Source organism: Aulostomus chinensis, chromosome 12, assembly GCF_037954235.1.
Source record: "Aulostomus chinensis isolate RoL2024-O1b breed Wild chromosome 12, RoL_Achi_v1.0, whole genome shotgun sequence".
In the NCBI taxonomy this organism is placed as follows: domain Eukaryota; kingdom Metazoa; phylum Chordata; class Actinopteri; order Syngnathiformes; family Aulostomidae; genus Aulostomus; species Aulostomus chinensis.
Window position 1 is genome coordinate 28,438,915 of NC_141331.1, and position 22,828 is coordinate 28,461,742.

Sequence of the window (22,828 nt, forward strand, 5' to 3'; positions counted from 1 at the left end):
CAAATCAAAGCCTTTATTGGAATGTTGCAAGGCCTTAAATACACAAATCCCCATTCTTTAATAATTTGGTATTTAATAATAAAAAACTTCTAGTCTAACAATACTGGTCTGACAGTCGTGATTTTCTGTCACTGCGTCTCCGAGGACAAACCTGTCTGGTGTGAAGCAGATGTGAATGACAGCTGGAGGAGTGAGGACAGACAGACGGACAGCGAGGACGTGAGGGACTCGCTCGCTTGTACAGCTACTCTGTACTACTAAAACCCAGAGTTGTACATAGAAAATCCTTTGTATGAAGTATAAAGATGCTGTCAGCTTGGCTGACGGGACAACTGGAGCCTCCCACCACCACTGTTCACTAATACAAGGGGTTCTGCTCTCAACCTGCTGCTGTGTGAGCCTCTGCTTCCTCCTCCTGAGACACATCACCATCATCACCATCACCGCCATCATCATCACCATCATCACCTCTCACTGCGTGTTGCTCCACAGAACCACAAATATCCGTACTACAGTTTTGGCGTACACACCACATCCCTCCATTTGAAAAAAAAGGAGCAGAAAGGAAGAAAAAGAAAAAAGCATTCACAATAAATTTCTAGCCAGTCTGAGTTTGGTCTGGTCTCTCTCTCACTTTCCTGTTTAGACTCTGGGTTACACCCCCCGCCCCCCGCCGCCGCCGCGCCAGAGTTAAGACATGACTCCAAACACAGGGTTGTGGCGACAGATGCTCGGCCCGATCTCTTCGTAGTCCTTTTTAGTATGACACACCTGGTAGAACTCCGGCTGTGGAGACACACAGAACCGACCTCGTGAATGCAGGGACCTAAGGCTTTAAGACTCCATTCAAATTGAATTGAAACACATCGACTGCGATTATAGTGCCACCTAGTGGTTAGCAAGTGACTCCGTGTCTGAGGCACATGCAGTGGTCGGTAAACAACTCCAACATTTCACTGACATAACTTCCACTGCAGTGCCACTTTCATCCCCAGAAAAATACATCAGTTAAGCTGAATAAGTTAGAGTGAGCAGAGCAGGGTTGCCATGGGCACCGGGGGCCTCACACGCCGTCCCAGCCAGGAGCCGCATCATAAAGAACTTCAGCTTCACCTCTGAACAGCCAAGCTGACTAAGAAACTAGAGCTGAGCAGACGACCTCCGAGTGGCAGAGGACAGCAGACGCCGCGCTGCGGGGGAAGGGGAGTCAGGGATACTCACAGTTGATGCTAGCATGGACCCACCGAACCACACCGCATATCTCTGCATGTGATGAGTGACAACCTGGACATCGATGGGTTTGGGCTGAGGAGACAAGGAGACCATCAGCAAGTGTTCAGGAGGCCGGCGCCTCACACCAGTCAGTTTCAACGCAGTCATGACACCAACCTGCACCTGAACATCGGACCTCTCGCTCAACCTGCACAGCAGAGGAGAACCTGCTGCTGTTCCCAGGTTCTATCAGAGCCTCTCGTCTGCCGTCACGTCTTCCTCAGGGACCGTCTCAGCTTCAGCACCACTACGTCCCCCAGGGAGACGTGACGGCAGCGAGAACGGAGCCGAAGGTGACAGAGATTTCAGTCCTGCCACGGTGACCGCGTGATCAGCCAGTGACTGAATGAATAAATGAATGAATGAGCTCTCTCACCTTCAGCTTCCCTCCACTCAGCTCCTCACTCATCTTCAGGCGGGCATCGACTGTCCTCTTCAGGTCTCTCTGCAGACGGCGCCCAAAGTCCCTGAACATGGTGGAGCCTCCAGACAGAACAATGTTCTGATGGGGGAGAAGAGGGATGAGACGGCAGAGCTAACAGCTCCACGAGCATCGCCAGGCTGTCGGCAGGAAGCGTCACTTTACCTTGTAGAGAGGACGCCGGACATCGATAGGACAGTTCTGAATGACCTCGTCCACCACCTCGGAGATGGGCTGGGTGAAGTCTGGGTTGGCAAACTGGGACATAAACAGCCGACATGTTACTTCTGATCACTTCAGATCATCAGAGATGGACGACCCAGAGGGTGAAGCAGGTAGTGGACATGGACGTCACAGACTGCAAACACAAACCATGACCCAAGAACGACCCAGGAACGACCCGAGAACGACCCAAGAACGCATCACTTCCTGAACTAAACCAGGAAACTGGGAAAAGACGGGGACCAGAATCTGATTCAGAAGTCATGAATCGGACACCAGGACGAACACATGGAGAAGAACAACTCTTCCACTGTAAAAGTACAAATACTACTGACACTACTACTGACACAAATAATGACACTACCACTTCTGACACTAGTAATGACACTACCACTACTGACACTACTACTACTACTGACACTACCACTACTGACACTAGTAATGACACTACCACTACTGACACTAGTAATGACACTACCACTACTGACACTAGTAATGACACTACCACTACTGACACTAGTAATGACACTACCACTACTGACACTAGTAATGACACTACCACTACTGACATTAGTAATGACACTACCACTACTGACATTAGTAATGACACTACACTACTGACACTAACAATGACACTACCACTACTGACACTAGTAATGACACTACCACTACTGACATTAGTAATGACACTACACTACTGACACTAACAATGACACTACCACTACTGACACTAGTAATGACACTACCACTACTGACACTAACAATGACACTACCACTACTGACACTAACAATGACACTACCACTACTGACACTAGTAATGACACTACCACTACTGACATTAGTAATGACACTACACTACTGACACTAACAATGACACTACCACTACTGACACTAGTAATGACACTACCACTACTGACACTAACAATGACACTACCACTACTGACACTAGTAATGACACTACCACTACTGACACTAGTAATGACACTACCACTACTGACACTAACAATGACACTACCACTACTGACACTAACAATGACACTACCACTACTGACACTAGTAATGACACTACCAATACTGACACTAACAATGACACTACCACTACTGACACTAGTAATGACACTACCTCTACTGACACTAGTAATGACACTACCACTACTGACACTAGTAATGACACTACCACTACTGACACTAGTAATGACACTACCACTACTGACACTAGTAATGACACTACCACTACTGACACTAACAATGACACTACCACTACTGACACTAGTAATGACACTACCACTACTGACACTAACAATGACACTACCACTACTGACACTAGTAATGACACTACCACTACTGACACTAACAATGACACTACCACTACTGACACTAGTAATGACACTACCACTACTGACACTAGTAATGACACTACCACTACTGACACAAATAATGACACTACCACTACTGACACAAATAATGACACTACCACTACTGACACAAATAATGACACTACCACTTCTGACACTAGTAATGACACTACCACTACTGACACTAACAATGACACTACCACTACTGACACTAGTAATGACACTACCACTACTGACACTAGTAATGACACTACCACTACTGACACTACTACTGACACTAACAATGACACTACCACTACTTACACTAGTAATGACACTACCACTACTGACACTAGTAATGACACTACCACTACTGACACTAGTAATGACACTACCACTACTGACACTAACAATGACACTACCACTACTGACACTAGTAATGACACTACCACTACTGACACTAGTAATGACACTACCACTACTGACACTAACAATGACACTACCACTACTGACACTAGTAATGACACTACCACTACTGACACTAGTAATGACACTACCAATACTGACACTAACAATGACACTACCACTACTGACACTAACAATGACACTACCACTACTGACACTAGTAATGACACTACCACTACTGACACTAGTAATGACACTACCAATACTGACACTAACAATGACACTACCACTACTGACACTAGTAATGACACTACCACTACTGACACTAGTAATGACACTACCACTACTGACACTAGTAATGACACTACCACTACTGACACTAGTAATGACACTACCACTACTGACACTAGTAATGACACTACCACTACTGACACTAGTAATGACACTTCCACTACTGACACTAACAATGACACTACCACTACTGACACTAGTAATGACACTACCACTACTGACACTAACAATGACACTACCACTACTGACACTAGTAATGACACTACCACTACTGACACTAGTAATGACACTACCACTACTGACACTAGTAATGACACTACCACTACTGACACTAGTAATGACACTACATCTACTGACACTAGTAATGACACTACCACTACTGACACTAGTAATGACACTACCACTACTGACACAAATAATGACACTACCACTACTGACACAAATAATGACACTACCACTACTGACACAAATAATGACACTACCACTTCTGACACTAGTAATGACACTACCACTACTGACACTAACAATGACACTACCACTACTGACACTAGTAATGACACTACCACTACTGACACTAGTAATGACACTACCACTACTGACACTACTACTGACACTACCACTACTGACACTACTACTGACACTAACAATGACACTACCACTACTTACACTAGTAATGACACTACCACTACTGACACTAGTAATGACACTACCACTACTGACACTAGTAATGACACTACCACTACTGACACTAACAATGACACTACCACTACTGACACTAGTAATGACACTACCACTACTGACACTAGTAATGACACTACCACTACTGACACTAGTAATGACACTACCACTACTGACACTAGTAATGACACTACCACTACTGACACTAACAATGACACTACCACTACTGACACTAGTAATGACACTACCACTACTGACACTAGTAATGACACTACCACTACTGACACAAATAATGACACTACCACTACTGACACAAATAATGACACTGCCACTACTGACACTAGTAATGACACTACCACTACTGACACGAGTAATGACACTACCACTACTGATACTAGTAATGACACTTCCACTACTGACACGAATACTGCCACTACCACTACTGACACGAATACTGACACTACCACTACTGCCACTAGTAATGACACTACTACTACTGACACTACTTACTGACACTACTACTACTGACACTACTGCCACTACTGACACTAGTAATGACACTACCACTACTGTCACTAACAATGACACTACTACTAATGACACTACTACTACTACTGACACTAGTAATGACACTACTACTACTACTGACACTAGTAATGACACTACTACTACTGACACTACCACTACTGACACTAACAATGACACTACTACTACTGACACTAACAATGACACTACTACTCCTGACACTACCACTACTGTCACGAACAATGACACTACTACTACTGACACTACTACTACTACTGACACTACCACTACTGTCACTAACAATGACACTACTACTACTGACACTACTACTACTACTGACACTACCACTACTGTCACTAACAATGACACTACCACTACTGACACTAACAATGACACTACCACTACTGACACTAGTAATGACACTACCACTACTGACACTAGTAATGACACTACCACTACTGACACTAGTAATGACACTACCACTACTGACACTAGTAATGACACTACCACTACTGACACTAACAATGACACTACCACTACTGACACTAGTAATGACACTACCACTACTGACACTAACAATGACACTACAACTACTGACACTAGTAATGACACTACCACTACTGACACTAGTAATGACACTACCACTACTGACACAAATAATGACACTACCACTACTGACACAAATAATGACACTGCCACTACTGACACTAGTAATGACACTACCACTACTGACACGAGTAATGACACTACCACTACTGATACTAGTAATGACACTTCCACTACTGACACGAATACTGCCACTACCACTACTGACACGAATACTGACACTACCACTACTGCCACTAGTAATGACACTACTACTACTGACACTACTTACTGACACTACTACTACTGACACTACTGCCACTACTGACACTAGTAATGACACTACCACTACTGTCACTAACAATGACACTACTACTAATGACACTACTACTACTACTGACACTAGTAATGACACTACTACTACTACTGACACTAGTAATGACACTACTACTACTGACACTACCACTACTGACACTAACAATGACACTACTACTACTGACACTAACAATGACACTACTACTCCTGACACTACCACTACTGTCACGAACAATGACACTACTACTACTGACACTACTACTACTACTGACACTACCACTACTGTCACTAACAATGACACTACTACTACTGACACTACTACTACTACTGACACTACCACTACTGTCACTAACAATGACACTACTACTACTGACACTACTACTACTACTGACACTACCACTACTGACACTAACAATGACACTACTACTACTGACACTACTACTACTACTGACACTACCACTACTGACACTAACAATGACACTACTACTACTGACACTACCAATGACACTACCACCACTGACACTAATAATGACACTACTACTACTGACACTAGTAATGACACTACCACTACTGATACAAACCACTGCTGACACTAGTAATGACACCACTACTACTGACACTAATAATGACACTACTACTTCTGATACTTGTAATGACACTACTACTACTACTACTACTACTGTAGTAGTAGTAGTAAAGACAGCAGTCAGGAGTGCAGCTGCAGCTGAGGTGGTGCCATCCAGGGGAAACCCTGGGACCACGGCAGGTTCTGGAGGACACAGCAGTGGTTTGTGATCTGCTGAGGAAAGCTGTGGTGCCTGAGAGTCACCACTCAATCACCAGTTGATAATCAATGGCCTTTACTGGTTTATTGGTCTTCACTAGGTCTTCTCACTGATTGGTCAGGGTGCATTAGTTGATAAGAATGTTAATAATCGGAGTTTACTTCTTTCTATTTCATCTCTTTCTTCAGTCGCTTGCAAAGAACTTTGACCTGATTAGTTTTTTCAGGCGCTACAGATAAAGCCTGATCAACTGATTGATCGATTGACTGATTGATTGATTGATGTGAGGACCCTCTCTAGCCTCCTGATCACAGTTGAGTGTTTCTGTGATTGTTTTCCTCTCAAATTCGATCCTGAACAAGCAGAAAAGCTCGGTTCTGTTGTGCAGCAGACCCAGTACCCCGGGTTCTGACAAGGGGAGCTGCTGGGGTTCTGTGGCTTTGACTGACCTCCGGGTGGAAGAAGATCTCAGGTCCCAGGAAGCGCTCGTAGCCCACATCGATGGTGAACTCCTTCTTGCTGATGGTGTTGATGCCAGTGTACTGCTTGATCCACTTGGAGCCGTCTGTGTCATACTTGTTGAACTCTTTGACCAGATCGGGGCACACGTAGCTGAACCGCTCCTGTGGGGGGTCCCAGTCACAGACATCACCCATCAGTCTGAATCACTGGCCTCCTGCATCAGTTCTCCAGTAGGAAATCACAGTCCCACTTGGGGTCTTGGCCTGACAGCCAAACCTGCACCCTCCCACATTTGCATGTTGATGATCTCAGCAGAAGGAACGACTGGACTTACAACCCATTTGAACATGAGCCCAGAGGTGAGGAGAAACGCTCTGATGTGAGCTCATGTGGGCTGAGGTTATTCCTCTGAGCAACCGAAGCACAGGTGTCAAACTGGTCCAGGACAGCGCCGTGTGGCTGCAGGTTTTCATTCCAGCCAAGCAAAAGCAACACCTGAATCTACTTGAATCCATCAAGTGGCGTCCTCACAGCTCATGGATCAGGTGCTGCTTTTGCTTGGCTGGAATGAAAACCTGCAGCCACACGGCGCTGTCCTGGACCAGTTTGACACCCCTGAACCAAAGTGACCTGCCCCCATGTGCAGGAGGGGGATGAGTGTCTGCCGGCAGAAGCTCAGACGTTTCACGTGCTGGTTGATGTTTTGAAAAATGTAAAACACAAAAGTCATCATTTGCCTGCAACTGTCACAATATGCAAATTCTGGAGTTGTGGTTTTGTGAGGTCACAGTCGCTCCACGGGGTCAGGGTTGTCTGTCCCTGTGAACAGTCCCCTGGTCCTGTCAAAATATATTTGAGCCTTTTGCTATTGTCTTCATTATGATGGCCTTGACATGAACATTTAAATGCAGAGGCGTCTCCTGTCTGGTGTTCTTACTGGGAGGGGAGTGTAAATGTGAAAAGTTAGGTTTGGTTGTCCAACCAGCATGGAGGGAGACGTTAGCAGCCGGGCCCCAGTAGACAGCTCATCTAGCTGACTGTCGCAAGGCTCGTGTCTGAGAGCCTCTCCTCTTACATAATACAGGACACTGTTACGTGGGACTGGCGCCAACATCTGGGGTATCCAAGGACACGAGAAGTGGTGGATGGGAAATGAAGCTGAGGACCTACCTTGACTGCCTTGGCTGTCTCCAGTGACTGCTCGGGCGGGATGCCCACCTCCCTCTCTCTCAGGAGCTGCTGGGTAAAGTAGGTGATGTCTCGTCCTGCGATGGGAATGTGCTTTATACAGCTGCCGATGACGTAACCTTCAGCCTGAGCGCCGCACCAGTGAAGAAGACAGAAACACGTTACTTGGCCAGGCTTGCTCAAGTACCAGCGTTGACAGTGTGTTGAGGAGGTCAGGGTAGCAGGAAGCTTCTGTGGATCCACTGGGCTTTTAGCGCTGTGGCGTTTGTGCTCATTCAGACCACAGACATGCTGAGTCAGACATTCAGGCGTCTAAATGTATTCTGCAAGCACATTTCCTGGAGCTGAGTCACTCCTTCTGAGCCCTGAGACGCTGTGGCCTACTTTAAACCATCAACACCATCCTGTCCACCTGGCAGAGGACAGGTGGGGCTTTTGAAGCTGGTTCATGACCGAGCAGCTCTCACAGCAGTGACAGTGGAGGAGTGTGTGTGTGTGTGTGTGTGTGTGTGAGTAAAGTGTCATTTCACTGCCTGTCAACTCACCACAGGGATGACGTGGGTAACACCGTCACCGCTGTCAATCACAGTGCCTGTCAGTGTCCTCTCCCCCACCTGTCTGGATGTCCAGGAGGCTGCGAGAGCCAGCACAGCCTGACAAACACACACACACACACACATTAACAGCATAGTCTATCGTAAACAAATGACTAGTGTGTACAAGCCGAGACTATGTGGAGGTCATCAGCTGTTCAAGGTCATGCAGGCTGACCTGCACGGCGATGTAGAGCCCCGGTACGTTGAAGGATTCGAACATGATCTCAGCTGTGTATTCTCTGTTTTCTGGTGTGTTCAGAGGAGGTTCTGTCTGCAAAAGAAGAGAATAAAAGCATAAAAACACAGAATAATTAGCTTCATCGGTACAGAACGCTTGCTCCATAGCAACCAACCTGCTAGCATCAGCGTACCATTAATGACAGTCAATGCATACATCATTCAGGGGCATCAATGGCAGCCCAACTACCAACTGAGAGAATCTGAGTCTTACCAGGAGGAAATAGTGGTCCTCAGGCTCCGCCCTCAGGTACTTGAAGATGATCTGCTCCATGAAGCGCTCCATAAGGTCCCAGTCCTCGACAATGCCATGACGGATCGGCCACTGTCGGTGCGACGAACAAGAGAAAAAATGTCACTGCCGTCTGAGCTTCAGACGTTGAAGATGTTCATGTGGTAAACTGGCAGGCAGCAGACTGTTGGTGAGCCCCCGATGCAGGGCGGCGACAGGCTGCAGCAGCCATGGGTGAAACACACGGGGGCTGAGGGGTCCACGTGATGCCACAGGACACACTCAGCAGCCCACAGATCATCTTGGCGTTTACTACCTGGGACAAGGTTCTCGTGGTTCTAAGGAGAAGGTCTGGTGGGTCACCATCACCACTCTCAGACCCGTATCCATGCCCACCAGTGGACTGTTCTTGGTGCCGTGCAGGAGATGTGGTTTTAAACTCCATGATGATATTCATGGTGCTATGAATGGAGGACCATCAAGCCCACACACATCTTCAGGTATTTAACGACAGCAGGGATCCGAGTAACAACATGAAACTTCTTTCATGAGAGGGGGGGTCTGGACTGATTTAGCCTTCACAGGCTCCCAAAGAAGACTGAGCAACTTTCAGAGCTGAAACTCATCTGATTGAAAACTAGTCCAGACCCGATGGGCCCTGCTGCAAGCGGGGCAGCTGACTGACGGAAGCATCAGGACAGCCCTGCTGCGACATTCCACCGTGACACCCATCCCTGCTGAGCAGCCATGTTGGGTATGAAGAGGGTGCAGAGCTCTGACCTCCGCTCCGGTCAAAGTGGACACATTGTTGGCCACACCCCCGCCCCACCTTGGTGGAAGTCAGCCTGGTAGCTTTTGAGCTAAAACCTCCTAAATGGAACTCATGAGGTTTATGGGCCTGCTGCTGCTGCACTTATGACACTCCTTTGATGGAGGGTATAAAGACTCCTGCTGCTGGAAAATGGAGGCCAGCTTCTCCTCCAACCAGCCTCCCAAATGAAGCGCGCGCGCGTGAAGAGCACGTCAACAGTGCCGCTGCTGCGTCTGTGGGAGGCAAAGCAGTTCGGTCATCTACCTTTGTGGAGTACGTGGGCTTGTCCACAGCTTCATCTCCGATAAAGAAATCCAAGTCATCCACCCCCTTCATCATCCTCCGCTGGGCCTGGTCGCCCACCTTGGCTGACTCTTTGATGGCGATACCTGAGGAGAACACGGGAGGTTCACCACTGACCTCCAACCGAAGAGCATTTCACTCTTGTGATGTCAGTGACAGGAAGAAGCCCCTCCAGGTTGGTCTTCATTGTTGCTGACTGAGCTCAGATCAAGGGAAGTGAACAGGGGTGTGACTGAGATACTCACATGACGGGACGATGAACTGGGGCTCCGTGTTCCCTGCGTAGCCCAGTTTGGTGTAACTGCAGGAGAGAAGAACACACGTGCTGCTTATTAAGAGGGATTCTGCTGCTGTGACACAAGGCAAGCAGCAGCTGCATCTGTATGCACCAGAGCTGACTTCTTTGGCTGCCGTCTGCGACTCCGTCATGGTGATCAATGCCGTCTCTGTCCTGGCAGACTGGTCGCGGGCCAGAAGCAACAGCAGCTCTGGAGTTGGTTCACGGAGCGCCATTTATAGAGCCATTCATGATGCGCCGAGGGGCAGAGGACGACTTTTCACAACCGACTCACTTATGAATGAACTTGTGACGCTGATATGTAAGCTAGCTGCCACCTCACTCTCTCAGATCATGAAAAACAAGTCTGACTTTCCCCAAAAAGAGACCTGTCCCAAGTGTACGTGAATCCCTGAGCGGGACCTCAGAGCGCCGTCCCTGCTGGGAGAGGGGGACACATGCCAGCCAGATGTCCGTCTGGGGACGCTCCACACAGGGCTCAGTGCTTCCTGCTCGTGAGGCCCGAGGGGCTGATAAAGGACACTGCTGATGGCATAATAGACCGCGTCCTGGTCACAAGAGTGGCTCCTTTGATTCCTACTGGAGAAGCCAGAGGCCCTCAGACGCCTAAACTATGAGTCGCTGTGATTCTTCCTCTTCAAAAGAAAACAGACTTGGTTCGATCCCACTTTTCTAGATTCTGCCGTCAGCCAGACGCGGTTCACGTGGACACCAACAGATGTGTGAATGCGATGCAACAACTGGTGTCTCCCACGTTATATGGGCTACTACCATTACCCGTGTTCTCTGTCATGCATGAAACATTCGAAGCATGTAACCCTAAATCAGCCCAGGCTGGCGCTCTGGGACGGCACAGCTGCTCCAGAAACCCTCACCGCCTTCATACCACAGAGGAGTCCCAGCTTGTCTGCCTCCACCTGCCTCAACAGGCTTTTGCTGACACTCCTGCAGTCAGAACTGTGGGTGAATTACCACATCTCATCATTTACTCCACACGTGGAGTTTTAATAAAGCGCACTGAGGGTCACCGTTTTCATTGAGACCATTCAATGACGGCGGGGCAGCAGCGTGGTGATGAATCAGTTTTACAATTGCGCTGAAAGAGGAGGAATGCCAGCAGCTGTGGTGAGTTTGGTGACAGGCATTTCGAGGGTTGGTCACATGAAACAACAAGCAACTTTTTAGGAACTTTTCTCTTGGTCCATCGTTGCCAGAGCCAAACATGAAGACAGACTGCTCGAGGGAGCCGAGACCCACACTAGTTAGCTCAGCACCGTGGACGGGGGTGGGTCGGACGAGTCCTTGACATGTTCCTTTAAGCTCCACAAGCAAGTCTCTGCTTCCTGAAAAACCTTTGTTGCATTCTTGCGGCCTCGCAAGCCGAAGCTTTGTCGAACACTGGTTTTTGTCTCTCACGTCACATCTGACTGCTCTCCAGTCTCTCTCCACACCACGTAGCCCCTCCAACACCATGGCACCTCTTCTTTATTCATGGTGACAGACAGGAAACATTCGTTCAACAGTTCCTTCATTTCTAACGTGCCAACAACCCAGCCACACACCAGCTGTCACCAGGAGGAATCACACCCTGCAGATGGGTTATTTCCCCTGATCAAGGCTTTGTAGGGTCGGTCTCTCCTCGCCCTGATCGGGGGTCTGCAGACTCATTCGCTACCTTAGCTAAGCCATGCACTCAGAACGGAAACAACACATTTGTGCTGGTTGGTTGGAAAGAGTTTCAGTCCTTCAAATATCATCTCATCAGCCACTGTAACTACCGATCAAGGTCTGCTGGAGCAGAACCACAGCACTCGTCTGGCAGACAGGACGGATGAAGAGCAATGACACCTGAGGTTCCGGTCTCTGGGAAGGACACTGCATGCGTACTCCTGGTCGCAGTACTCGACTAAAGCTAACAGAACCCAACACGCACACAGTCATCACGGATGTAACTGTGGTTAAGCAACAGCCACCAGGCCACTGAGACAGCTGCTGCGTACAGGAAGAGGGGTTTCCATGGCTGGACATCAGGAGTGGGACTCGGAGACAAACCGCTGCTCCTGACCTTCACAACATCTGTTAGAGCTCACGGATCAGAAAGCTGCGCCTGGTGTAAGTGCGACTTCTGCAGGTGAAACAGGAAGTCTCACTGTCGCGAGCAGCGGGACGTGGTTTCACGCTCGACCGGCCAGACAATGATGCCTGGCTGGCGAGCAGAAGCGGCTCAAGCTAACTCGACTCTCCGCTGCTCCAGGTTAGCTGTCCCAGGCTCAGAGCAGCAGCCTGGGGGCGGAGAGGAGGAGTGGCGGCTTCAAGCCTCTACATGAAAGCAATGTAAACCATGTTTAGCCCCAAACTGGTTGAGCTGCCGTTCCTTTCAAGTCCTGCTGCTGGGGCCCACCAGCAGGTCTGCAGAGGTTCCTCCAGGTGGGACCGTCCTGGTGGAGACAACATGTCTGCCAAACGTCACACATTATTGAAAACTTCAAATGAGCAAGAGAAACCATCGGGACTGACACCCGTTAAATACCACACCAGGACCACCGGGCTGCTCTCCCGGTGGTCCTGGTGTGGCCTGTACGTGAACGTGCAGCCAGAGAAATGACGTAGCACCAACAGAGGCGAGAAGAACCACCGGTCAAGACGGACGTCACCCGGTAGAGGAGCGGAATGAGAGAAGTTACTCTGATCAGAAAAACCTGCGAGGATGCCGAGAACGACCATATATGGACTAAAACGCGTGAATGAGGAAGTGGACGGAGAGCTGCACTGCGCATGCTCACTGCAGCCTGATGAGCAAAGAGATTGATGAGCTCCAGCGAAGAGCTGGCATATTAAATATATTCAACAATGGACTGAGAGTGAACAGGACAGTGAGACAGCACGCCTTACGCCGCTCCACGGGAAGGGGGGCACCGACGCCGCTGCCGGCCAAACCCAAGCAGCCGCCGGGCGGGAGGGCAGACCCGCCGGTGGACAGTCACAGTCACGTCAACTAGCTGTTTATTAGCACATGAGCTAGCTAGCTCGCTGCAGAGAGCATACACACCCACACAGTCGCTGCTGGCACTGACAGTCCCGACCGTTCCCCGTCTCGGTGACACCGAGCCCCCGTCTCAACAGCTTACCCCGTGCCGCAGTCGACAACGCACGCCGGTAACCGTCCAGCCATCTCTCCGAGTCCCCGCTGAGTAGAAAGGCTGAAGCTGGATGGGTGGTGGGCTGTGACAGCTGGAGGAGCTTGCAAACCGTCCGCAGGCGGAACCGTGAGCCTGCACAGTGCCGTCTCCACTTCCGCACTCGGCTGCTGGCAGGCGGGGAGAGGCAAGATGGCGGAGGCCGGCCAGCGCGCGACGCAGGCAGGGCTGAGCAGCTGTCAATCACCGAGGGAAGCCCAACCCTGCCGCCTGGTGCCTGGTCTCAGGTTTGACACGGTGTTCGTCTCAGGCCGCTCGACTTGTAGTGTGGAGAGGTGACAGCAGCGCGATGGCGTCGACCAGCTGGAATAACAGTCGTATGACAAATAATAGAATAACAATAATGGCACGTCACCTTACCAAGATGTTTCCGTCAGGACGTGTTAAAGTGTGAGCTGGAACATCGCCTCTCTGTCATGAGCTACTCCGCGCCGGCAGGTGGCAGTAGCGCCCCCGGTGTTGATCCCGCCCGGCTGAGGCGGCAGAAGCGGCGGCGCGGCGCGGCACGAGCGGAGCGGCGCTGCGCCGTGATACCTGACGGGAGTCCTGCCGCAGGCTGTGATATGACTCACTTTCGTGGCCAGATTCGAGGTCCACACTGGGGTCCCGCCATGGACAACCAGCTGATCGAGTTCTGGAGGAAACACGAGTGTCTGTTCAACTCGGCTCTGGAGTCCTACTACGACCGGAACCTGAAGACGAGGCTGTGGGCAGAGTTCGCCTCGTCCATCGGGAAGCCTGGTAAGATGCTGACAGCATGGTGTCACAGTTCTGGAGGGGGAGTCAGGAACCCGCATGGACCAGGTTTTACCTGTGGGAAAAGGATTGGCTCGCGTAATGTCACGTGACCTGTGTTGTACCTGGGATTCTCCGTCTCTTTTGCCCTGGAATGACACTGATCCTGACACGTATGAGTGTTCATCTCTCCTGCCAGTGTCTGATGTGGAGAGGAGGTCCAGATCGCTGCGGACTCAGTACGGGAGGGTCCTGTGGCACCCGGAGAGGGTCAACACCTTCCAGCAGCGCATGCTCAGGGACAAGCTGGATTTTCTGAGGCCTTACATCGTGCGTAGACGAGGAGATTCCTACCTGGTAAGGTGCAGGTGCAGGCGCCGCGCCGCGTCTCCCTGCAGATCCTGATCACATGCTTAGTTTCTTACTTGCTCTCCTGCAGGAAGACAAGTTTGATGACCGGGATGAGGACGACGAAGAGCTGGAGACCGAAGGGAGCATTGACCAGGAGACCAGGAGCGTGTTTGGGAGCCCACTGGAGGCCGAGGCGACTGGCCAGGACCCTGATGAGGAGGCTCAGTCTGGAGCCTCCACTTCCCACCCTGCTCCCCTGCACGCTCCAAACCCAGCGCCTCAAGACACGGCTGTCATGTCGCTGAGCTGTGACCATCACAATGAGGAGGCCGCTCCCGATCACGCTGCTGCTGCGCCACACACACTCAGACACGACATCCTGAACCAGTTCGCCGAGGTCATGTTGGCAGACATGCGGCAGATTTCAGACCCTCTGGTGCTCATGAGACTTCGCCGGGACATCACGGACCTGGTGTTCAAGGCGGTGGAGGAGGACGCGCAGAGACAACGCCTCAGAGTCTTGTCCGTTCCTCAGCAGGGGGTTAACGCACAGTTACAGGGCTGCTGCAGACCCCAACCCCTCTACTCACAGACTTGCTCCTCCTGGAGACAGAGGGCCCTGAAGAGGAGGACCCGGGGGTCTGAGCTGGGCAGGAGGAAGCAGAGGTGGGAGGAGATGAGGCACATGAGGAGGACATCCAGGAGTCAGCTGTTGCCGCCCATCCAGCAGAGTCAAGCCCTGGAGGGGAGGACGGAGAGCACCTCCGAGGCTTTGATTCAGCCCTCGGACATCAAGTCAGAAATGGAGCCTCTCTTGGTTAAGGTTGAAGAGGACATCGTTTGAGACGCAAACATGTTGAGGGTGGGAAATGTCGCTGAGGAGCATCCTGTGTTTCCAGCGGTGTCGATGGCGTGTGTGGAGCAGAGCGAGGCCGTATGATTGGACCCTCTCACCTTGACCAGGGTTTGGCAAACAGCAGAACAAAAAGAACTGGGGGACCCAAGGACAGGAAGTTCTAACATCACCGCGCGAATCCAAGACTCTTGTGCCTTTAAAAACTCTCTGGTGGTTTGTTTTGGGGGTTTTTGGCCCTTCAAAAAGATGTCAGTTCCAGCAGACACTGTTTAATAAAGACAAATGTGTGTTTCTGAATTATGTCTTTCTTCTCTGCCTGAAGGTCCCGTCAGCTCTTAGAGCCCCGTCCCTGCATTTGGATTTTAATGTCAACCACCGGATTCTGTTGAACAATGATTGAAACGTTCTGCGAGAACTACACGGAGACCTGTCAAGAACAGCTGGTGAAGGCAGTCAGATCAACACAATCCCATTGTGAAACCAATCCTTAAGTTATTGCCTTTCATCTGCAACATTAATGTGCCAAAGTAAAACTGGATCAGTGAAAGAAGTTCAGCCTGACAGTCAGGGCAGTTCCTCCGAACTCCCTCTGGAAAATGACGTCCAGAAGGACTTCGACTTACTTGCCTTTATTTTTAACATCGCGATGTTATGTCGCTATGCATCGGAGAGATTGCGTCTCTGGTCCTGTAAATGTCAGTAATTCGTGTCAGGGCTTTATTGTTGGGAATGTTTCAGTCGCTAACAAACGCTGCTCCTGTCCAGCTCGCCAGCCTGGTTGGTGGATCTTCCCCTGCCTGAGCGCCTGCGGGGCGTGAGGGACCTCGGCATTTCCACTCAGGCAGCGCAGAGGGACGCCCTCTGGGGTCCTCGGCCTGCGGGGTCCTCGCTCGGAAGGAACGCACCCACGCACACGTGTGCGGCGTACACTGCGACCATGGCGGACCTTCAGATGAAGCTTCTACGGAAGAAGATCCAGAAGAGAAACGAGAAGAACAAAGAGAGAAAACTTCTCACGAGAGAGACGCGGGACGGAGACGCGGGTTTGTGCCGGACACCAAGTTTGTTCGTTTGTTAGTTCGGAAGCGGCCGTTAGCTTCCGCTGCTAAGCTGTTAGCTCGCCACCGCGTCCGTTCTCATCCGGTTTGTAAAATTTGTAATTTGTTAATTTTTGCTGGTCTTAGTTGAGTTGTTCTGCGGTCTCAGATTCTCCCAGTCACCCAGAGAATAAACCGACCTCTTGCTGCTACGCTCGAGCTTGTTAACTTCATGCTAGCTCGTACGCGATGCGTCAGTTCCTTCACGATGGCCTTCTGAGACGTGGGTATTGATCGTTGGTGATAGTGACTACTGTGACGAAATAAGTTGTGAGCGTATGGAACAAGCAGACACCAGAGTGGCTCTCGGTGGTGTAACTAGTCCGTGTGTTCCAGTGAGACCAGACGGGCCGGGGGAGGCCAGCAGTCCGGACCCTGAGCCCCAGGGGGGACAGAAGAAGCGGAGCGATGTGTCTGTGGACACGGAGCCCAGCTCAGAGGAACCTCCACTGAAGCAGCATCAGAAGAAGAAGAAGAAAAGAAGGTTCGCTCACCCCCCGGACCCCTCGGACCCCCCAGGTAACAGCAGTTGAGGTTCAGCTGTGAATTATAAACAGAGCCTGCATTTCTGTTGTCACAATTAACGTGGATATCGTCGACCTCCACCAAGCAGAGAAGAAGACCAAAGTAGTGCAAGAGGAGGAGGGAGCAGATGAGGATGAGCAGGCCGCTGATGAAGCAGCTGACGAGGAGGAGGAGGAGAAGCCTGCCCAAGATGAAGAGGAGGAAGATCAACCTGAGCTCCCGTTAGGCCTGACAGGTATCCATCAGTTGATGTTTGTTGAAGGTGCACTGAGCGTTGCTGCCTGCATCCGTTGATGTTGCTTGTAAATACCAAACAAACAGTGAGCCCCCCCGCTGAGTTGAGCAAACTCCAACCGTTCAGTGAGTAAATGTATATTCTAAGTCTTAATATCTTTACTTCATTAGGTTTTTCAAAATAAAACATTCATCAGAGCGTCTTTTCTTTGGTCGAGTCTCAGCGGTTTCCCAAAGTGTATGCCTTGAGTTTAGACGTCGTCCAGCTGCCTTGCAGCTCGTTACTGCGCCACTCAATCAACTCTGCTTATTCTCCAATGCATACATGCGACCTAACGCCACCCCCCCACCCCCCATCTTGTCTGTGATTGGCTGGAACCTGGTTTCTTATGTTTATGTTCGCTCAGTGTTTGTGAGCCCTGTATCGTCTCCAGAGACCGGACTGTTCCATAGTGGATCAGTGGGCTGAGTGCAGCTTTCAAGGTCGGCTCGCCTGCAGTGTGAAAGAGGCAACCCGCGTTGTCTCAGGTTTCAGGCGTCCTTCCTGTCTCATCCTGATTGTGTCTCTGTGCCGCCTGTCAGGCTCCACCTGTAGCTTCTTCTGCTCCCTTCCAGACGAACCAAAAACTCCATCCTCCTTCGCTGCATCAGCGCTCGGACATTTTCCATCTGCACAAGTTTGTATGCTTTGCAAAAGAGACAACATTGCAGTGCACGCAACGCTAACGTTCAACTTGCCGACGTCCATGTTGTCGTTTGTTTACGTCGCAGTGTTCCGGCGCACGTTTATGTGAAATGATGACGTTGTCAGCGCGATGACGTAGAGGGAGAAAAACAGGCCTCACAGCAGGAGCTCAGACCCGGGTCTTCTGGAAGCCTGAATGCGCCCTGATGCCGAGCAAACGCGGGTCCATAAACCTGTGTTGACACGTGTTTCTCAGTGTGAACGGGGTATCAGTCTCCGTAGTTCGCACCAACAGCAGAGCAATCAGGGAGTTGGGGGGGGGTGTCCTCTACTCACCTGATTGGAGAGGGGCTGTGTGCTGTTGGGCTGATTAAAATAGTAATGTGATGCTGCGGCGGAGCCTGGGTCTTTGGGGGAAACTCTGCGTGTCCCTCAGCGTCCGTCTACACAAGAAGCAAGCCAGTGTTGTGATACCTCAGCTGGCGGCGGCTCCCCTGTAAAACATTCAGTCCCTCCTGCATTTTAAGAGGCCCTTTTATGGTCTGTTAATATGGCGGTGGACCCCAGTGGGCCACTACTGAAAGATTTGATCAATAAAAAAAAACATAATTCAGCTCGGATTCAACCCACGGGTGTGCGCGCGCACACACACACACACACACACTGCAGCGATTGGTCAACATATTGAAGGGTCTGCTCCTCGCGTGCAAGGAAGTTGTCACCCAGCTTGTTTACAGTTTCAGCATTCTAAAAATGTCGACTCCAGCGGTACGACCATACGTCTTGGACCTGAACCTGACCCAGACAACAACAATCTGGACCTCTGTTGCGGCGACAACTTTTGCAAGACGTCTCTGAATGCTAATTGCTAAATTCCACCACGTGTCATACTATCATCGTACGGTTGGATATAACATAAACAACGCTGGTGCTAATGTCCAAGAGAGCTGATTGGTCAGGAAGCCATGCTTTCAACCTGGCGATCTAAATCTTGAACATAACCTGCTCCGGACCGGGTTAGCCCTTCAACACAAGTTAGCATGGAGATGCAAAAGAACTGAACCACTGTCGTAGTACAGAAAACCCAGAGTTAACCCCGAAGCTACCTCGCTAAGTACAGGCCTCAGGACGATGAAACAGGAGTGTGAGGTCATGAGGAAATGACGTTCCGCTGCTCTGTTCCTGGGTTTTCGTCACTGTGGCCTGACACAGAACTTCAGCAAAGTGTGTGATGCTGTACTGTGGTTACCTGCTGTTTGTATTCATACTGAGAGCAATGCATCACCGCAGTTCGGAGCTACAAACAGACGAGACACCGACAGAACGGTAGTCCCAGCCTGTGGTTCGTGTCCTCACGACCATGGAGAGACATCAGCAGCTGCCTTCAGGGTTGCTTCTCCTGAAATCCAGCATCGAGCTGAGGTTTGTTTAGGAAACGGCTGTCCATGAAATGCAGAGAGCACACGAGCTGCGAAGGCCAAAGAGCCTGGTCTCAGCTGCAGAAGGTGCTGGTTGTCTCATGTGAAAAGTTTTCACGTGGACGGACGAACTGATGGGTGATGCGATAAATAGACCTAAGTCTTGCGGTGCTGATGCTGTAACCTACGGCAGCTGCTACCGATGGGCACACGATGGAACACACCGCTGTGCCTGCTCAGCATCTCCGTGGTGGTGAGTGTGTCAGTCAAGGCATACAGAGACACTTGTGGTCCTGGGACCAGTCAACAGCGACACGTCTGACGGGGTCAACTGCACGGACACGTTGGTGTTGAACTGCGTCTCTTGGATCAACTCTGTCTGCTTCCATGTGTCTCAGGAGCGTTTGAGGACACGTCATTCACTTCTCTGGCTGGCCTGGTGAGTGAAAACACCCTGGTTGGAGTGAAGGAGATGGGCTTTGATCACATGACTGAGATCCAGCACAAAAGCATCCGGCCGCTGCTGGAGGGAAGGTCAGTGTTCCGTCCTGTTTGTTGATTCCTGTCTTCAACCTGCAGTGCTTTTATCCTCTTGCTCTGATGTAGGGACGTGCTGGCTGCAGCCAAGACGGGCAGCGGTAAAACCCTGGCCTTCCTCATCCCGTCCATAGAGCTCATCTACAAACTCAAGTTCATGCCCAGGAACGGTAATGACCCATTAGAACCTCTGACCGGTTCTGTTCTCTGAGCAGTATGTGGGGAAGGTAACCGTTGTGGAATGTGCTCCTGTCAGGCACGGGCGTAGTCATCCTCTCCCCCACTCGCGAGCTGGCCATGCAGACCTACGGGGTGTTGAAGGAACTGATGACCCACCACGTGCACACCTACGGCCTCATCATGGGCGGCAGCAACCGCTCAGCTGAAGCCCAGAAACTGGCCAATGGGGTCAACATCCTGGTGGCAACGCCAGGCCGGCTGCTGGACCACCTCCAGGTGAGGCCCAATGACACCAACTCGCAATCAAACGCCAGTCATGCGCTGCTGTCAAACATTTATTGTTTTTGGTTTGGAATTGACGTGTAAATCAGTTTGATTTAATCGTGATTATCGTTCCTGTTTTTCAAACATCAAATAAAACTGTAGTGTGTGTGTGTGTGTGTGTGTGTGTCTAGAATACACCCGGCTTCATGTTCAAGAACTTGCAGTGTCTGATTATTGACGAGGCTGATCGCATTCTAGAGGTGGGCTTCGAGGAGGAACTGAAGCAGATCATCAAGCTGCTGCCTAGTACGTATTCATCCGTCCACCAGGGGTCAGCCCAGGTCGCCATCTTTAACACTCTTACACACTGCGCAACTACACGTGTGTCCCGTCAAACACATTTCGAGACACCTGATGTCTGGTGATCAGATGTCAGTGCAGCCATGTGTTGTCTGTCGTAACCTCTTGCAGATCTCCATGGTGATCCCGTCAGCGTCAAACGATGCATCTGGCCTCCCTATTTGCAACTAATGAGATTCATTTGTCTGTTGACCTCAAGTGACCTTTGCCCAGACAAAGTAGAGTGTAACACGGGCCGACGTGACCACACGCAGAATCGACCGGGCTGTGTTTGCCTGGTCGTGATGGCGTGATACCGGACTGTTGTTGGAGCGTCCGTGAGACTGTTGACTGTTGTTGCAGAGCGGAGACAGACCATGCTGTTCTCAGCCACCCAGACCCGGAAGGTGGAGGACTTGGCTCGCATCTCCCTGAAGAAGGAGCCGCTCTACGTCGGGGTGGATGACAACAAAGACAAAGCTACAGTGGACGGCCTGGAGCAGGTATGGCTGGTGGAGGGATACTGGTGTGGTGTTTGAGGTGGGGCTGAAGACAGTGATATAAAATAGTGCCTCCTGTGCTGCAGGGTTATGTGGTGTGTCCGTCAGAAAAGCGCTTCCTGCTGCTCTTCACCTTCCTGAAGAAAAACCGCAAGAAGAAGCTGATGGTCTTCTTCTCCTCCTGCATGTCTGTCAAATTCCACTATGAGCTTCTGAACTACATCGACCTGCCCGTCATGGCCATCCATGTGAGACCCCGCCCCCTCATCCTCCATCAGTCAGCTGTCGCGACTTCATCGAGATAGCTGTTCACTGTCTGTCCATGTCGTCCCGTCTCCAGGGCAAGCAGAAGCAGACCAAACGTACCACCACCTTCTTCCAGTTCTGCAACGCCGACTCTGGCATCCTGCTGTGTACCGATGTGGCAGCTCGAGGGCTGGACATTCCTGAGGTGGACTGGATCGTCCAGTACGACCCCCCGGATGACCCCAAGGTAGTGGATCCACAGTCACTAGTCTATGTTCAACATTTTGGAGTGGAAGCTTGAGACGGTCGGTGACCCCTCTCCTCCTCCTGTCTGCAGGAGTACATCCACAGGGTGGGCAGGACAGCCCGGGGGATCAACGGCCAAGGCCACGCCCTCCTGATCCTGCGGCCGGAGGAGCTGGGGTTCCTGCGCTTCCTCAAACAAGCCAAGGTGAGCGTTCAGCTGCCTGCTGGGCTGTGCACCTGAGCACCTGAGGACTTCAGTTGCTGTCACAAACGCCACGTCTTGTCTATAACTCAAGAAATGATGAGCTGCTTGGAACATCCTTACAAATGTTGAAGTGATTACATTCAGAAGGTCATAGGTCAGATAGCTGTGACATCACAATGGAACTCACTCGTCCGGCTGTGATTCGACTCAGCATTTTCCGTGTCGTCGGTCCTCGTGTCATGAACACGTGTCT

The 22,828-nt window shown here is 50.5% G+C and overlaps 4 protein-coding genes across 5 annotated transcripts in view; 2 read left to right on the forward strand and 2 right to left on the reverse strand.

Annotated features, from left to right (window-relative positions):
* On the reverse strand, positions 1 to 14,266 carry LOC147252670 (actin-related protein 3). The gene is made up of 12 exons (XM_086221044.1): positions 14,089 to 14,266; positions 10,908 to 10,963; positions 10,624 to 10,748; positions 9,531 to 9,641; positions 9,255 to 9,350; positions 9,029 to 9,136; positions 8,466 to 8,609; positions 7,283 to 7,456; positions 1,859 to 1,951; positions 1,649 to 1,774; positions 1,222 to 1,305; positions 1 to 786 (listed from the first exon to the last, which is right to left on the reverse strand). The coding sequence occupies exons 1-12, from the start codon at positions 14,130 to 14,132 to the stop codon at positions 691 to 693; spliced, it is 1,257 nt and encodes a 418-aa protein (XP_086077170.1). The 5' UTR covers positions 14,133 to 14,266; the 3' UTR covers positions 1 to 690.
* On the forward strand, positions 13,489 to 16,388 carry LOC147252671 (uncharacterized). The gene is made up of 3 exons (XM_086221045.1): positions 13,489 to 14,898; positions 15,092 to 15,249; positions 15,332 to 16,388. The coding sequence occupies exons 1-3, from the start codon at positions 14,574 to 14,576 to the stop codon at positions 16,085 to 16,087; spliced, it is 1,239 nt and encodes a 412-aa protein (XP_086077171.1). The 5' UTR covers positions 13,489 to 14,573; the 3' UTR covers positions 16,088 to 16,388.
* Positions 14,432 to 22,828, reverse strand: part of LOC147252672 (glycerol kinase-like) — a 22,605-nt gene continuing 14,208 nt past the window's right edge. The window contains exons 19-20 of the transcript XR_015118786.1: positions 18,977 to 19,134; positions 14,432 to 14,460 (exon numbers count right to left, since the gene is read on the reverse strand). The gene's annotated coding sequence lies outside the window, so the exon portion shown is untranslated. The remainder of the gene's footprint in view (positions 14,461 to 18,976; positions 19,135 to 22,828) is intronic.
* ddx18 (DEAD (Asp-Glu-Ala-Asp) box polypeptide 18) overlaps positions 16,920 to 22,828 on the forward strand; it is a 10,260-nt gene continuing 4,351 nt past the window's right edge. Inside the window, exons 1-11 of one of the 2 annotated variants that reach the window (XM_086221037.1) lie at positions 16,920 to 17,142; positions 17,533 to 17,715; positions 17,807 to 17,956; positions 20,457 to 20,592; positions 20,665 to 20,765; positions 20,852 to 21,051; positions 21,231 to 21,345; positions 21,742 to 21,881; positions 21,965 to 22,126; positions 22,219 to 22,371; positions 22,462 to 22,575. In XM_086221037.1, the coding sequence (XP_086077163.1) occupies positions 17,037 to 17,142; positions 17,533 to 17,715; positions 17,807 to 17,956; positions 20,457 to 20,592; positions 20,665 to 20,765; positions 20,852 to 21,051; positions 21,231 to 21,345; positions 21,742 to 21,881; positions 21,965 to 22,126; positions 22,219 to 22,371; positions 22,462 to 22,575 (1,560 nt within the window). In that variant the 5' untranslated portion in view covers positions 16,920 to 17,036. The remainder of the gene's footprint in view (positions 17,143 to 17,532; positions 17,716 to 17,806; positions 17,957 to 20,456; positions 20,593 to 20,664; positions 20,766 to 20,851; positions 21,052 to 21,230; positions 21,346 to 21,741; positions 21,882 to 21,964; positions 22,127 to 22,218; positions 22,372 to 22,461; positions 22,576 to 22,828) is intronic. The other variant, XM_086221038.1, reaches the window with a different exon arrangement.

Coding starts and splice junctions, on each gene's coding strand:
- LOC147252670 (XM_086221044.1), bottom strand. CDS start 14,132: ATGGCTGGACGGTTACCGGCGTGCGTTGTCGACTGCGGCACGGG. Junction 10,964..14,088: donor GTTGTCGACTGCGGCACGGG/GTAAGCTGTTGA, acceptor TCTCTCCTGCAG/TTACACCAAACTGGGCTACG. Junction 9,351..9,530: donor AGGACCACTATTTCCTCCTG/GTAAGACTCAGA, acceptor CTTCTTTTGCAG/ACAGAACCTCCTCTGAACAC.
- LOC147252671 (XM_086221045.1), top strand. CDS start 14,574: ATGAGCTACTCCGCGCCGGCAGGTGGCAGTAGCGCCCCCGGTGTTGAT. Junction 14,899..15,091: donor CTCGTCCATCGGGAAGCCTG/GTAAGATGCTGA, acceptor CTCTCCTGCCAG/TGTCTGATGTGGAGAGGAGG. Junction 15,250..15,331: donor GACGAGGAGATTCCTACCTG/GTAAGGTGCAGG, acceptor GCTCTCCTGCAG/GAAGACAAGTTTGATGACCG.